The sequence below is a fragment of the Xenopus laevis genome, chromosome 1S, assembly GCF_017654675.1.
Source record: "Xenopus laevis strain J_2021 chromosome 1S, Xenopus_laevis_v10.1, whole genome shotgun sequence".
In the NCBI taxonomy this organism is placed as follows: domain Eukaryota; kingdom Metazoa; phylum Chordata; class Amphibia; order Anura; family Pipidae; genus Xenopus; species Xenopus laevis.
Window position 1 is genome coordinate 55,626,519 of NC_054372.1, and position 16,892 is coordinate 55,643,410.

The 16,892-nt window shown below is 36.3% G+C and overlaps 1 protein-coding gene across 7 annotated transcripts in view; it reads right to left on the reverse strand.

Annotated features, from left to right (window-relative positions):
• Positions 1-5,432: 5,432 nt before the first annotated feature.
• The window catches only part of LOC108706699 (collagen alpha-1(XXV) chain), a 265,983-nt gene continuing 254,523 nt past the window's right edge, over positions 5,433-16,892 (reverse strand). For 4 of the 7 annotated variants that reach the window (XM_041579588.1, XM_041579590.1, XM_041579587.1 and 1 more), the window contains one exon: positions 13,391-13,764. In XM_041579588.1, the coding sequence (XP_041435522.1) occupies positions 13,447-13,764 (318 nt within the window). In that variant the 3' untranslated portion in view covers positions 13,391-13,446. Of the gene's footprint in view, positions 7,694-9,832; positions 9,872-13,390; positions 13,765-14,148; positions 14,236-16,892 lie in introns of those variants that run through there. The other 3 variants (XM_018243341.2, XM_018243342.2, XM_018243344.2) reach the window with 3 other exon arrangements.

Genomic DNA, 16,892 nt, shown 5'->3' on the forward strand with positions numbered 1-16,892 from the left:
ATTTCATCCAGACAGCCTGGTTTTTGGAAGGTTTTCCAAAGGGTTTCCATTTCCAAATTAGGAAATCAGGACAGGACATTGAAGTGAATGACAGCCAATCACTGATCTCCACGTCATCAGTCCCGCCCCTGACATCACCCGCCCTGCCTCCCCACATCACCCTACCCGCCCTTGACATCACCACCCCGCCCCCTATGTCACTGACCCGCCCCCACCCATTTTTTCCATGAAAAAAAGGTGGCAACCCTACTTACAGCACAGCATTGATATTTTTTTTAAATGGAAGAGAGCCCACAGTTCATGGTGAATATTAAGGCACTGATATAAGAAATACTCTTCAAACTTAATAATAAGCTTAATATTTTAATTACACACTCTTTACATTATGAAAATATGTCATACATAGTGGAAAAATAAATCTGAAGGTCAACTTCTCACCATGAAATTATATACCCAAATAAAAGTACAAAACTCTAAAGACATGAAACAAAATCTGGTGGGCAATCAGAAATCTGGTGAGCAATCAGAAATTCATAGGCTTTCTTTTTTGTCTTAATTAGACCATGCCCAAGAGAAAACAAGATACAATAGCCTGACATAAGTAAAAAAGGGCCATGGGTATAATAAAATATTTGCAGGTTTTACAATTGCTGGAAACAAATAAAGATGTCACTAGCATTTAAAATCAAACGGTATCATATGGTGCATGGAATAGCTTGGGCCATAAAATACCTTATCACTTAGGGACATATTTATAAAGGTGTGTAAATACATAACTGACATACACCAAACATTTCTTTATTAAAACCACAGTACTCCCTATAAGACCCCATGTATAAATCTGGGTTGTTTGAAGTAAAAGTCTTATGAAAAGTGAGGGTTTTAGCTTAAAATAAAAAACAATTACAGCAGCTTTTTCCTTCACTTTTAACTCCAGAATTTAATTGTTGCCAAAATTCATTTAATTTACTTGAATGTAATAAATAATGTAAATGATGGGTGTAATCTATTGTAACAAAAATACCTTTATAAATGCAATAATTAGTGGTTTGTAATAAAATTTTACAAGAACAATATATGGGATTAATACATAATGCATGGAGTACAGTTAAGATTTAGTAGACATGCACATTTATTTTAACCATTTTTAAAAAAAACTTTTTGGCGTTAAATATTTCAGACACCTTTACAAATACGTTCCTTTAACTGCTTTAAAAGATAACCCTTATTGCATGTGGCTGACTAAAATGACTAAAGGGTGGCTATGTTTCATAAACAGGCAAAGGTTGCCATGTCCAGCAGCAACCAGTCAGCAGTTAGCTCTGATCAGTCTAGTAAAATAAAAATAATAAAAGCTAACACCTGGCTGCAATGAATTGCTGGACCAGGGCAAACTTTTCGCTACACTGTGTTTTACCAATAGCATCATAATGCTACAACAACTCCTTATTCTTTATAGGAGCTTTTTTTTCGCGTTCTGCATTAAAACATCAATATCAAACAATAAATGTACACAACTGATTAAAAAAAACAAGTTAAAAAAAAGAAATACAATTATATATATCTTAACAAAAGGGAAAATGAATATACATACATCTTTTGATAAAAATACATTGAAAATACATTGCATTTGCTTACATTTTTCCCCCAAACACAGTTCGATGGAAAATTTGAACAATTTAAACAGTTAACAGTCGAGAGATATGTGCAGTATCCTATATGTGTCTGGCATATAACATATAATATATCTTTAATAAAACTGTAACATATCCTATGTGGAAACATTCCTGTGTGCAAACATTTAAAATGTGGGAGGCCAGGTGGGAGTTCAGTGCTCTCTAAAATAGTCTAAAATAGTTTCCTCTATGTGCCTGGGCCATCAGCCATATTGGTTTTTTTTTTTGAGAAAGCAACTACCAATTGAAGAATGAGGATAAACACAAATAGGGGATTGTAGGAGTGAATCTATTTGGTAGTCACTGCTGCTATAGTTTTCCCTATATATATATTTATCCTTCTATATTATTCATGTATGGATAAGGAATCCAGTAATATATCAATTAATACTCTAGGAAAGACTTTACCTTTATTATTTTTAAAAAATATTGGCCATCTGGAAATTGTTTGAACGCAAAATTAGCATTAATTTTTACGCAATGAAATGTATCACATGGATATAAATGAGCTTTCTATAATGAGTAATTTGAGTGACCTGGGCTATTAATGGCGCCTTAGGGCTATTCCACACGGGGAGATAGCGACGCGTTTGCGGTCGCGGCGACAAAGCGCCGCGACAGTCGCCGCGACCGGCGCAGGCGACAGTTTTGTATGGGCGCCTATGTAAAAACGCCTGTGCTAACCACACGAGGCGATGCGCTTTTCAACAGTCGCCTGAAAAAGCCTGGCGAGGCATTTTCAGGCGACTGTTGAAAAGCGCATCGCCTCGTGTGGTTAGCACAGGCGTTTTTACATAGGCGCCCATACAAAACTGTCCCCTGCGCCGGTCGCGGCGACTGTCGCGGCGCTTTGTCGCCGCGACCGCAAACGCGTCGCTATCTCCCCGTGTGGACTAGCCCTCAACCTCAAATATGCTATGCCTATTAAAATAATCCAGGCTTTTTTTTGCAACAGGAATATTGTAAATACATGACATAACATTCCCATTAAAAAAACGTTTTCAATTGAGCATCCAAACAGTCAGAAAGATCCATGATCTGGAAAACCCCAGGTCCCAAGCATTCTGGATAACAGGTCCCATACCTGTAGAAGATTTTTAAAGAAGACAGCGCAGTAAAATCCTCTGCTTACAAATTACACGAACTGCATCTGCAATTTCATGTGGGGTTTAACAAAGGTTGATCCTTAGGTGATGGTATACTCTCTCAAATAGATAATGTGAACTTGCCTCAGGCATTCTTGTTGAAGGATAACTAAACTAAAGTCTATTAGACTGTTAGTTTAATACTATGGACTGTGGATTGGTCTTATTGTGTAGTAACAAGTAAAATGCATTGTACTTACTGGTATGGGACCTATTATCCAGAATGTTTGGGACCTGGTGTTTTCTTATCTTTCCGTAATTTGGATCTTTATACTTTAAGGGGCCGATTCACTAACTTCGAGTGAAGGATTCGAAGTTAAAAAACGAAGAATTTCGAAGGCTTTTTTGGGCTACTTCGACCATCGAATGGGCTACTTCGACCTTTGACTACGAATCGAAGGTTTCGAACTAAAAATCGTTCGACTATTCGACCATTCGACCATTCGATAGTCAAAGTACTGTCTCTTTAAAAAAATCTTCGACCCCCTAGTTCGCCATCTAAAAGCTACCGAAGTCAATGTTAGCCTATGGGGAAGGTCCCCATAGGCTTGCCTAACTTTTTTTGATCGAAGGATATTCCTTCGATTGTTGGATTTAAATCCTTCGAATCGTTCAATTCGAAGGATTTAATCGTTCGATCCAAGGAATAATCCTTCGATCGTACGATCGCACTATTTGCGCTAAATCCTTCGACTTCGACATTCGAAGTCGAAGGATTTCAATTCCCAGTCGAATATCGAGGGTTAATTAACCCTCGATATTCGACCCTTAGTGAATCAGCCCCTTGGTCTACTAGAAAATCATGAAAACATTAAATAAACCCCAAAAGCTGGTTTTGCTTCCAATAAAGATTAATTATATCTTCGTTTGGATAAAGTACAAGCTACTGTTTTATTATTACAAGGAAAAAGGAAAATTTTACAATTCGGATTATTTCATGATAATGGAGTCTATGGGAGATGGCCATTCTGTAATTCAGAGCTTTCTGGATAACAGGTTTCCGGATAATAGATCTTATACCCGTACTACTCATTGCTTGCCCTTACCTACATGATGAAGTGATTTGGACAGGCACAGTGAAATTTACTGAAATTTACTTTTTTTCAATGAGACCTTATGACTTCCAGTACAATTTTGATAGTATATTCTGGTTGGATATTTTATGTATCCTACAGTGTCTGGTTGTATTACAGTATGTTCTCATATTATGTATTACAGCTATCCAACTGCTAAGTGGAAATTAAAAGAAGACAAACCCAACATATGAACAGGGCATGTTTCCTCTTCTAGAAAGTTATAGTCGGTGTAAATTCTATATTTTAAATTGTCTCTGGCAGTCCATCAGAAACATTGTCAGTCCTTGCTAGTTTTGTTCAGATACTGCCCACCCTTTCCTAGCAATACTGGCATTTTCTTATTATAGTAACATGTCAGTATGACTTTAAACTGTTTAAAAACTTAGCATTGTATGCAATCTTATATGGGATCTATTTGCAGCCATTTGTGTATAATTATCTTTCCTTCTCCGATCTTTCTATCTAATTTGATATATTTAAATATAATTACATTCTTGATGTAGTTTCTGTCCATACTTATTTTATGCATTTTTATTACCTCTGTGATGTGCACTTTACAGTATAAGTATGCACAGCATTATATATGGAGGCACCTGAAGAGTATCAGCATCAGTTGTACCTGCCTACATACATATGGAATTTTTATTTAGAATCTCTTTAAAATAGATCCCATTTAAAGATTTTATAGATCAGAAAAACTCATAAATATGTCCTGCAAGCTTCAAATTTCAATTTGTACTTATATCCAGAACAATATCTAACCAATTCAACAAAATACATATCAAGAATAATTTCTCAATATAGATACTTTGGGAATCTTGTCTATTATGATTGTTGAAGTCCATTTTAAAGAAAAGTCCACTGCTTGGCACCATATTTTCTATAAATAAATCATCCAGTGATTCACACTAACTCAACACACTTGTAAGCATTAGACAACTCCTTCTGCTGAAGTCATTTTTCTCTTTGTACAGATTTAAAAAGATAATCTTTTGATATGTTCTATTATCTACAGTACTATTGGCTAAATATGGATAAATTGTAAAAAAATAAACATGACCACATCAAAGGTCTCATAAATATAGTATGATCAGCGTAAACTGATGTTGAGGTTCATGCTTAAGCCGAAACCGTAAAGAAATAATAAAAGCAATTGTAATGAAATAATGAAGAAAGGAACTGCATATCCTCATTAAAAGATAAATAAATCTTGGGGGGTTATTTATCAAAATCCGAAAATATCTCATTTTCAATTTTCTGAAAGCTACTCCAACCAAATTCGCACAGGTTTTTTCCCCTTATTTATCAATACATTTTTCCAAAAATTTCCTGTGCAGGAAAAAGTCAAAAAATTGTGAAAAATTCAATTTGTACGAATTTTTCAGATTTGACACCCGAAAATAATCCAAAGATTTTGTGGTTTTCGGGAAAAAACCCACAAAATCTTTGGATTATTGCACAAAACCACTGCAGATCAGTATATCTTCGGGACTTCTCCCATTGATTTCTACATGAACTCGGCAGGTCTGAGTTGGAGTACTCGGGTTTAATAAATTCCGAACATTTTTTCGAGTTTTTGGCATTTGGACTTTAATAAATAACCCCCCTTAATGTGATAGGGGATACATTTGAAAGATCAACATTAACTTCAATGCCACTTGTCACACACCATAAAACGGACATATCAGCTTATTGTTTCCTTTAATAGCACAAACATTAAAGGAATATGCCATTGTTTAAAAAATGGCAGCTCTGCTGTTTTCATTCAACAAAATGAGGAATGCTAGTAATATTAACAAATGTAATTTTTAAAGCCATACATATTGAAAGACATACAGCACCAAAAATGAAAGGTAGAAAAGTTTGCTTGGAATTATAGTGTAAGGGGATAAAAACATTAAAACTGCTGTTGTAGTAAAATATAGTATATGCATCTTTTATGCAAAGCAAATTACCTGCATAGTCCAAATGGCACAACTATGGTGGAAAGTTTTAAACCAGATTATATGGCTTCTAGACCAGTTCATTACAAGGTCTTGTAATATACTTAATTTGCCTAGGTTCAAATTTTGCATTGAATTGACTTGGAGGGGAAGTAGATGACAGTCTGTTAGGAGAAACTGATTGAATATGAACAAACTCATTGGAATTTACAAAATAATAAACACATGCTGGATGCTGTTATTTTATATCATCACAATCTCAAAACTTTCTCTGCGATGAATAGGGGAGGAAGTAGAATTCAACAGCAATGCCTACCTACACAGATAACCACCATACTGGCAACTCTTACATTATACTTGGTGTTAAAGCATTTGGCATTTTTTTAAAAAAGGAATTATAATTACGTATGCATTTCAAATTACCCAGCATTTTGCACATTAAGTTAACAAGTAAGTATTCTTTCTTAAGAAATTGACAAAAACAGGTTTACATCAATTAATACTTAAAACAAAAATTGAATATATTACATCATCTACAATTGTGATAGCAGCTGCAGCTTATTCTTATACACCTGTTACAATGGTGCTGAGCCAACTAGAGGAGTTGCTTATAGGTGCTGCACTTCGAAGTCTACACCATTCAGATGGATCATTGAATGTCACTAACATATAACAAATGGCAGAAAAAAAAAAATGCTAGCGCTAGTCAATAAATTACAGTACATATGAGCAAAGCAGATTACCTTTCGGCATCTATCATGTTTACTGTGGGTATAGTTTCCCTAAACACCTTAATAATCAACAATTGGGAAGCAATGAACGCAACGTCAACTAAGATCCTTCTGCACAGGATCATATCTATTGTGTGTATTTTTGCTGTAGAAATGCTGTAGAAATTAAATCATTGAGGATTATGATTCCTATTCTTACAAGTTTGAGATGATACTTCCATATGCCATAGCCACTTCTCCCTAAAAGGTGTGACCAGATACATTTGAGATGCTTTTCAATTCAGTGGAACATCTCTGTGGACCACAATTTTCATCAGTGACTTACACAAGTTGATGAATCACTATGATTTATCCTATCTTCAATATATGTCCTCTTCTACTTCCTGGAGACCTTGGTAGCATAGAACCACCGTTGGCAAGGACAATCAAGGTCATTAAGCCTCAATATTACAAAGGCTTATTCGGTAGATTAAAGACCTGCAATTATGGCCATATAGCTCCAAAACAATATTAGTTGTTTCTCTGCTGCTTCTTTCTCCGTCATCTCTTTTTGGCAACAAGCCATGGGGTCACTCCCTTAGAATGGACAAAATGAAGATGTTCAGAAGCTTGGTTGTCACAGTGAGCATTCTTTTGGCATGTGAGGTTCAATCACACGGCAAATATTAGGACACAGAAATCATGCATGTCTTTAGTCTTTTCATCCAGCTACAATGGCACAACTCAGTGGTGCTGTTTGGCATGATCATGGAAGTACGTAAGCTTCAATGTGATTATAATAGGGTTTATCCATATTTGGTCACTATTAACAATATTTGGTCACTATTTCCCATGAATATTGGCTTGTGATGTTCTTTTAGATGCAGAATACAAAATATTTGTGAAAAACACCTGTGCTATACACATTATGCAAATAAAGTCATTTATCAGACATATGTTTGTATATTTTCCATGATTTTGAAGGTGCCAAACAGCATGTGCAAGTGAAAAAAAAGGTGTACTCATGAACACGTAGAAGGTACATGTAAACATTTCTCTTTCTTTCTCTTTTCAACTATAAATACATAGTTTGAACTTTGAAATAATATTTACAACTTCATGCTTGCATGGTTAGAGTCATCACTGCAAAACAGAAAAAAAAAAACATCACACCAGTAAGTAAAGTGCTAGTAAATGCAAAGTGCGAGTTATATGTGTCTGTCTGCATGTATATTTATGTATCATCTATAGATATTCAAATCTGCAAACAATTTGGGGTGCAAAATATTCATTATGACTTGCTTAATAGTCTGAATCTTTTGCCTTCAACATGCAGCACAAACCGTAGGTTGAAGGTTTCATGGGGCAACAAAAATAGTTGTCCTAATATTTTCAGAGTGGGGATTGTGTCACTCCAAAACAACCTTAGCATTTGATTCTTTTGGCGTGTCTGTTGCAGTAATAGATGCTTAGGGGCAGATTTATCAAGGGTCGAATTAAAATTTCAAAGTAAAAAAATCCGAATTTCGAGCTATTTTTGTGTACTTCAACCATCGAATAGACCATCTAAAACCTGCCAATTGCTGTTTTAGCCTATGGGGGAACTCCTAGAACCTATTTGGAGTCATTTGGTGGACTTTGAAAAATCGAAGTTCTTTTTTAAAAACTTCGAATCGAAGTAGATCTTACTTTGATTTGAACGATTCGAATACAGCCTATTCACCCACAGAAAAAAACTTAAATTTTTGAAATAAATTTCACTTGGTCTTTTTTTCTTTGAATTTCGAAGTTATGGGAGTTCAAAAAAACTCCCCTTTGAAATTCGACCCTTGATAATTCTGCCCCTTAGTGGTGTTTGGTTCAGACAATGGTGCTTGGTGCATTTATACTTAAATGCAAGTAGCATGTTCGGATGCAAGTACATTTCGGGCATTATTTACCAAAATCTGAATCTACGATTTGACCTTATTTATTAAAAAAACAATTTAATCGGATCGGGGTAAAACTCGATAAAAGCGAGCATAAACACAAATCGTATGTTTTCTTCTGGAATTTCCGAAAAGCCCAAATTTTTTGGATTGCTGCTGGAAAAGCCCGGAATAGATGGATTATCAGGCTAATTCCAGCACAAACCACAGAAACTTCCAAATAGGATAGGGACCTCTCCCATTGACTTATATACAACCTCGGCAGGTCTGAGATGGCAGATTTTCAGATTCTGAGTTTTTGCAGCATCAGGGTATAATAAATCTTGAAAAATTTTAGTTTTTTTTCCATTAAAAACTCTATTTTTTTCAAGTTTTAGCATTTGGACTTTACTAAATAACTCCCTTAATGGATGGTGTCAATATATGCAAAATGTGTGTCTATTTTAGCGTGACTGCACTTGTGGCTATTGTAAATGAGACTTATATAGGGGAATGTAATAAAAGTTTGTAAAGGAAAAAAAATTTGCAATACGAAAAGTTATGCCTCTATGCAAACAAATTTTCCTTTGCGCAAATTTAATATAGCTTTTGCGAACCCGGAAACTGTCTAGCGACCATTTCCGACAGTGGAAGAAGGTTTGTGAACTTTATAGTTTGCGCCAGTGCGCAGTGAATGTAATGAAACTTCTTACTGAAAAAGTTATTACGTTTGCTCCAAAAGATTACGACACCTTTAAGCACTTCTTAAAAGTTGGCAATGCACAAAAAAAAATTCACAATGCGCAATGAAAATTCGCAATGCAATAACAGTTTAAGGAAGAATATTACATTGCAAAATGCAAATTTGTATTCTTATTTGTGCAAATTGTTTTGCTCTTTGCGACTTTTATTACATTCTTCCAATAGTGTGTAGGAGAACTTGTGCATCATAGAAAATGCATTGGAGGTACAAACCAAGCCAAATGGGGACATTTTCAAGGAAGGGATATATGACAGGAGAGCTGAGGGAGTCCTGAATTGAGAGCTGTCTTTTATCACCAGAAATATCAACTTCTTTCCCTGTACTGCAGTAGGCCCAGGGCTACCAAGTACCAGTATCAAGCAGCAGAAATAAATTTTTTCTAAAATAACAATAACACTTGTAAAATGCTTCATTGCTAGCATAAGAGCCCAAAAGATAACCACAGTGGTAACAGAAAATATGCATGAAGACATAACAGATGCATGATTCTCTTTACGTTAATAATAAAAATCACACCATCTCAAACCCTTTAATATGTTTCCAATGTATTAATTTAGTTCATAGTTTAGCATGATTGTGTTTCTTTTTTTCAGTTAATTAATTAGTACTTACCTTTTGCCAACAACCAGGCATCGGAAGCCCATCTGGTCCCTGTTCCATGCATGAAAAATATTACAGAGATCAACAACAAAGCACAAATTTATGGTGAAATAAAAACGATGGATTCAGCATCGATATAAAACAGCATACTATAAAAGCATAATGGAATTATACAGCAAATAATACATTGGCCCAAGTACACTAAACACTGTGCTGATCACTGTAGTCTAGTGCTTAGTATCAAGTTATTAGGGGTCACTTATTTGCAAGGCAGGGAACAAAGTGCAACAAATGGGTGCAACTTTGTGTCCTGTCCAGCTGCACAGATTATGGGGTTCAACACAGGGGCTAAATTGCATCCGATAGCAATCAATCAGCATTTAGTTTTGAAAAGCCTACTACTAGTAAAAAAAATGAAAGCCAAGATTTGGTTGCTACTGGGAACTGAACTTGTGCAAGTTAGCAGCTATGTCAGTAAATGAGTCATTTTAATTAATTGATTGAACATTTTGTTATGTAATTATATGGGCTGATAATATTTGCCCATGATTCCTTAGTGAATCAGTCGATATTTGCTAATTTTTAAGGAATATTAAGGACGATAGTTTAAAAATGTGAAAATACTGAAGAGTGAACCCATAGATGTTTCCTGATACACAGGGCTTGATTCAATGATCTGCGAAAATGCATAGCAAATCTTTTTTTTTTCAGTCAAGAAACTTAACTCCCTTTATAAAAAATAATATCCTGTATTTATTTCTTGCCAACAAATGCAGCAGTGAGATCTGGGGACATTGTCTCTGGTTTGCACTGCTTAAAAAACCGGGGAGGCAAAATATGTATAATTGCCATTTTCTTGACTAAAAAAAAAAAAAGCATTTTTTATACATTTCATTACATTGATCACACTGTAGAAAGGCACAAGTAACTCTTTTGAAGTGTTTCCATTATTCATAGTAAAGTAAAAGAAAAAATGATGTGACAGTGACACAAAGGGAAACCTACTCCAACTGCAGAAGGAATAATAAACTGCTCAGATATTTTAATCCATTGAAAAGACCTGAGGATACATCAATAAAGGTGGAAAATTCCTGCAGTGAAATCAGTTTGTCCTTATGTGTCAAGACATACATTGTTCATTCTATAACACTTGATTTTCACACTGGAGAAGCACACGAATCATTTTACCATAACTTTAGGAAGAAGTGACTCTTCATTTCTGTATATTGGCAGATGGACTGTCCTATTTGATCTACTTCCTATAGGTTTTTTTTCTGCTGGGTATGTGTCCTTGTGATAATATAATGATAAAGTGGTAACTGATGGAAATATTCCCGAGACAATATTGACCATGGCTGTTTTACCTCCTGTGTCATAAGCAGAAACAAATTAGCTTATTTTACATTGGAGCACACTACTATTACTTAGTCCCAGTTTAGTTTCAGTACAACCCCATTTGTACGATGATCTGGCAGCATAGCACCCCAGTGTGGGCAAAGATTTAGCGCCATGAAAGTCTGGGTGTGCAGCCGACAGGTCATGTACAGTAAATCACAAGATGACATGAAACAGCAAGGTACAGAAAAATAGGGTTTATGCAATTTTACTGCGAAGACTTAAAATAGGGCCAAACAATCAGATTACAATGATGAAAATGCTGACGTCGACAGGATGAGGAGTGCATCAACTAGCCGATGCTATCCTCGATCTAAGGCGAAAATCAACCCTGCCCAAACGATATTTGTATGATTTTTGACCAGACATCGGTCAGGAAGGCAGCAAAATAGGCACATATGCTGCCAAATTGGTCTAAAAGACCCGAATTGGCAGCTTAAATCTGCCTGTGTATGGCCAATTTAAGGATATGTGCTGATATGTGTGGAGTTTTTTCTACAGATCTGTAGCATAGCAGGTTTGTTTGGGGCAGATTGGGGACATGGCTTGAAATATCCCAGTATTTTGTTATAATATTTTAGCAAAATAATTGCCAAAATTATTGTAGACTAATTATAACTGAGAAATGAATTATGTTTAGTCTTGAAAAATGAAAGCAAAGATTTGACTGATCACGGTGCATAGCTGCACTGGCACAATTTATAGGACTATAGGAGTGAACTACCTCAATTATGGTTTTATAATAGGAGGGGTTAAACTTCATTTTTAGCATCAAAGCATTCAGGCTTTGGCCTTATGCCTCCAGTACAGGTCAATGGACTAAAAACGTACTTTTTACACCTATGTGTACTTTAGGCGGGGTGCAATATAACTTAATCTTTTTGGCATTGAGTTACTGTAATTCTTCCTCGTGCCTTTATAAGATTCAAAGCACAAAAAAAACAAGTGCATCTGTCAGGATATCATGCACACCAACACCCCCAAATTGACAGAAAATGATCTTTCTTTGTAATATGTCTGAGTTCTGTAAAGCTGGCCATAGACGCAAAGATCCGATTGTACGAATCGAGGATTCGTGTATGGAGAGTCCTGACATTTTTCATCCAGTGGAGATTGGTCGTTTGGTCGATCGGACAGGTTAAAAGATTTCTGTCGGCTGCAGGTAATATCTCTGCATGTATTGCTGATCGTATGATTTTCAGAGGGAGACTGTCACTAGCTTTGGTCGGACATAACTTTCGTACGATTGCTGTCAGGGAGAGAACATCGGCTGATCTGTTCTTTTACTACTTTATTTGATCTGAATGTTTAGTGGCAGATCGGGAAATGGGAAAGTCCGATTGTTCAAGGATTCAAACGATCAGATCTTTGCATCTATGGCCAGCTTAAGGTACATGATTGATTTCATGAACTGGTGACTAGCAACGATCAGCCATTTGAATCTGGAAGTCACGCCTTGCATTGTGTATAGTCTGCTAAGAACTTCTGTTCGTTTCCATTGTTCTTATCAAGCCAACATTGTGTCTGTTTGGACAGTACAGGGGAATCAGGACTAGCATTTATCCATTATGGCTCATACATATGTAGACATGAAAAGGTATTTTTCCAAATCATTTTAATTAGAGATTTTGGAGGTGAATTTCTTATATATATGTATCAATATATGTAAACTCAGACAGAAAACAGTGCTTTCCAGAGAAAAAATGGCAAATGCATGATAAAAACATTCAAATATAAGAAAATAAACACATTTCTTGAGTTCAGTAAGCATGCTTCATTTTTCCCCAGCAATTTACAGAAAATCTGGCCTAATGCTATACAAATGTAATATGCCGATATATTGCTACAGTTCGTTTCATTAAAGTGTCTTCCACATAATAGTGGATACTTCACCGTTTCAAATTTTGAGGGAAACTGTGTTTGCCATATTGGTACAACAAGGAAAGGGATTTCTAGTATAATTTTAGTATTGGCAGTTTTTTTAGATTCATGCTTATATAAGGATGGGTAACCATAGGAAAGGTCAAGTAAGTTTCAGAGGGAGATCATTAAACTAAGCAATTTTAAAGGGTTTATGTCATGGGCTGCAGGCTATTATGTCACTACATTGATTACCTGCTAGTCTTATATATAAGGTTCTATCTAAACTGGAAGTTACAAGTCACTGAGGAAAGCTCCTAACAGAGGTTATCTTGTTTAACTGCAGGGTTATATGTGTCTAGGCAAACACGTCAACATGTGCTTGCAAGTAAAACATTCTGAGGAAAAATATAGTGAAAGGACAGATGGTGTAAGCACTTGGATGGGTTAGACATGGGACAGGAATTAATATTAATATATGGAGGAACAACTTGATTCGTGCAGGAGCATGCAGATCTCTTCCAATACAAATCTTTCCCAAGGAGGCGTTTGCATTGATGAATTAGATAAGGACTATCATGCAGGGTTGATAGGAAAGAGAAATACTGTACCAATTGGCAAGGGGCATCCAGCCCATCCAGGCCAGGCTGACCTGGTTCCCCTTTATCCCCCTTTAATCCACGGAAACCCTGTTTGTAAAAATTAACTTGGAATGTTACTGACAGGGAAAATACTCACATACTGATGCGCCTGTAGAAAAATAAAACAAATGAAGGAAATACTGGAAAGGAGCAAAAATTAGGCACAGTTCAAAAGCACAATCTTTTATGGCAAGCAATTACTTATTTTATTTAACATTACTGCGATAGATTCCAATTAGACTATGAGACTTTGAGCAGAGCTTCAGGTAAAAGGGACCAAAGGGAAAACCCTGTATGATTCTAAAAATTAAGAGACTGATTACATCGTGGTTGTGGCTAAGTAAAACAAGGCTTTTGAGTGCTTAATGTTTGCTCATTTCCTTCCACGTTATCATTCAGAGCGAGATGGCCAAATTTCCAAGTGAGACATACCAATGGGCAAGGTGCATCTAATCCAGGGGCACCCTGTTCTCCTTTCTCCCCTTTAGGCCCTTTTTTGCCTTTCTTTCCCTTTTCCCCCTGTGGATAAAATGGTTTGGACAAAGCAAATGTGTTGTGTCAAAATCTTTAGCCAATGAAGTGGGTTGGGGGGAACTTTTACCACTTTGACCTACTTGTCCAGAAAATGTATTGTTAATTCCAATATACTAATTAAACATTAACCAGTCACCCAGAAATAAAAAAGCCATTTTATAAAAGCCATTTTCAAATGAAACATGTAAGTCAGTTAGTGTTATTCTGTAAATATCAGTACCTGTTATAGACCTTTAAAAGCCTTAGCTGTCAATCATATATTGCCTTTCCCTTTGCTATGCCACTGGCATAACAATGACTTCACATACTGCCCTTCTCTTCTGCTTCTCCCATTCTGCCTCCCTTCTCACTGCCGATAATATCACATAGCCTGTGCTTAGGCACCTACTGCACAATAAGTCCTCCTCTCTGGCAGATTTACAACATATAAGAATTATGGATATCTTGCCGTTATAATAACTTCTACTATATGGTGCCTGCTTGCCTGCTATGATCAAAGAATAAAGCAAAACACGTTTGACTTATATTTTTAGTGCAGATAAACTTTATTTGTCTCAATTCACACTATAGAACAGGATCTGGAATTATTTCCTCGGGTGACAGGTTATTTTTTAAGTTATTAAAAAAAAGTGTTTCTAGCTGCTGGTTTTTATTTTTAAATAGTAATATATTTTATTACAACAAATCTGGTAGAATAAATAGCTGTTTGAAAAAAGTTACATTACAAACCCAACAAATTATGGGGAAGAGATTGGTAAATGTTATTCACACCCATCATTAATTTGCAGTTAAGAATATCTCATTGAAAGCAGAGAAAGCGGTGTAGTTAAAGGGAGAGTGTAAAAAGAGGGAAGGGAAGCCATAACATTATTATTACAATGGAAAGATGTCAAGGGTAGATTTCGGAATGTCTGAAGATATCCTGTGCAAGTGACCTTGATTTATCAAGCAGAGAGAAATTTATGTGTAAACATTTTTCCTGTTATTACGACTACAAGACAAAATATGTCTTATTTATATACCTGAACATTTCGTTTTCATTACCAAGAGAGTAAAGTAAGAGGGTAAAGTTTATTGTATTTAAAAAAAGATGAGAAGGAGCTGCCATACAGTGTCTTTCAGCAGACACTGACCATAGCTACCAATAGCAAAAAGGATGACTTTAACAATCATTTATGTTATTAAATGTTTTTTTGCAACCAATATGTCAACCCCCATTTACATATTGCATGTATAAATGCATATTCAGAGCATTGGGGGGTTGTCTGTACCTGTTTATGCCTTTATACTTGCTATGCTATTTACTTGCTAATAGGGATGCAGTGAATCCACTGTTTTAGATTTTAGTTCCAGAATCCTTATAGAAAGATTCATCTGAATACCAATCTGAATGTGAAGGGGTAAACAGCAATCTTTTTTCAACTCCCTTGTTTGTGTGACAAAAAGTCATATGTAGTGATGGGCAAATTTATGGGCCAGTTACCACACTTACACACTAAGTGTACTAAGTCCCCACCAGATCTCAGTGTGAGCATGAATGGCAGAGGGAGGCAGGGCTAGAGCGCAGGAGGGGAGGGAGGCAGGGGGAGAGTGCCATAGAGGAGGGGAGAGTGAGGGGAGCCGAGGGGAGAACGTTGAAGGGGAGGGAGAGCGTCAGAGGGGACAGGAGATCATCATTGGGGAGAGTAGAGGAGAGTGTCAGAGGGGAGGGTGATCGTCAGAGGGGAGAGCAGCGGACATGGACTAGGGGTAGGCAGAAAACAGGTACCTGCCCTAGGTGCCTCTTCTGCCTACCCCTAGTTCCGGCCCTGATCCCTAGTTACTATATAATTGCTTCTGATGCTGTGTTATCTAAAGCCCTACTTATAAATAGGGTATAGCGTCTTGTAAAAAAGGCTATATGCCTCACTCAATTGAGAAAATTGATTTGTTAATGGTTTGATCAACTCTGACATTTAGTTAGTTTGTGTATGCTTCCCTGGTGGCCAAAATTATCTGTTTTTTCAAGAATCAATATCTGTTTCAAGTCAGAGGACATTGGTTCAGACAATATACTAACTAGCCTGTGTATATGACCATTCTTACTGCTTTAGGGCCTCTATGACCATATTATTTGCTCAGACCACACGGCATATGGTCATCACTAAACACTTAAAAACCTTAAAAAGGTTTTGCTGAATTCTTCTCCTCTGTTTGAAAGATCAAGGTCAGAATATTTAGTATAGGGTATATTTGAGGTATCTCAATCAAAATACTTTCTGCTATGAAAACCTAAGAGGGGTGGGGTCATTTCGGGATAATAAAATAAAATACAGGAGGATAAGTTGCAGGAAAGAACACAGGTTGAAGGAGGAGAAAGGGAATGCACCTCTGGAAAAGAAAGAAGCACACACATATATGATTTTGCAGTGGTACAATGACACATATTTGATGGGAAAAGAATATAAAAGGAAATCAATTGTAAAAAAACAATGAAAAAAATGCAATTCTGAAATAAACAAAAGTAGATGAAGCAATTATTGTGTTCCTGTTAGAAATCATTGTGTAAGATGGCAAGCATTTCATGTATACAAGTATTGCACTGTATTACTGGGGACATGGACCGGAAACTGGTTAATTGACTAAAATCATCTAGGTTTATT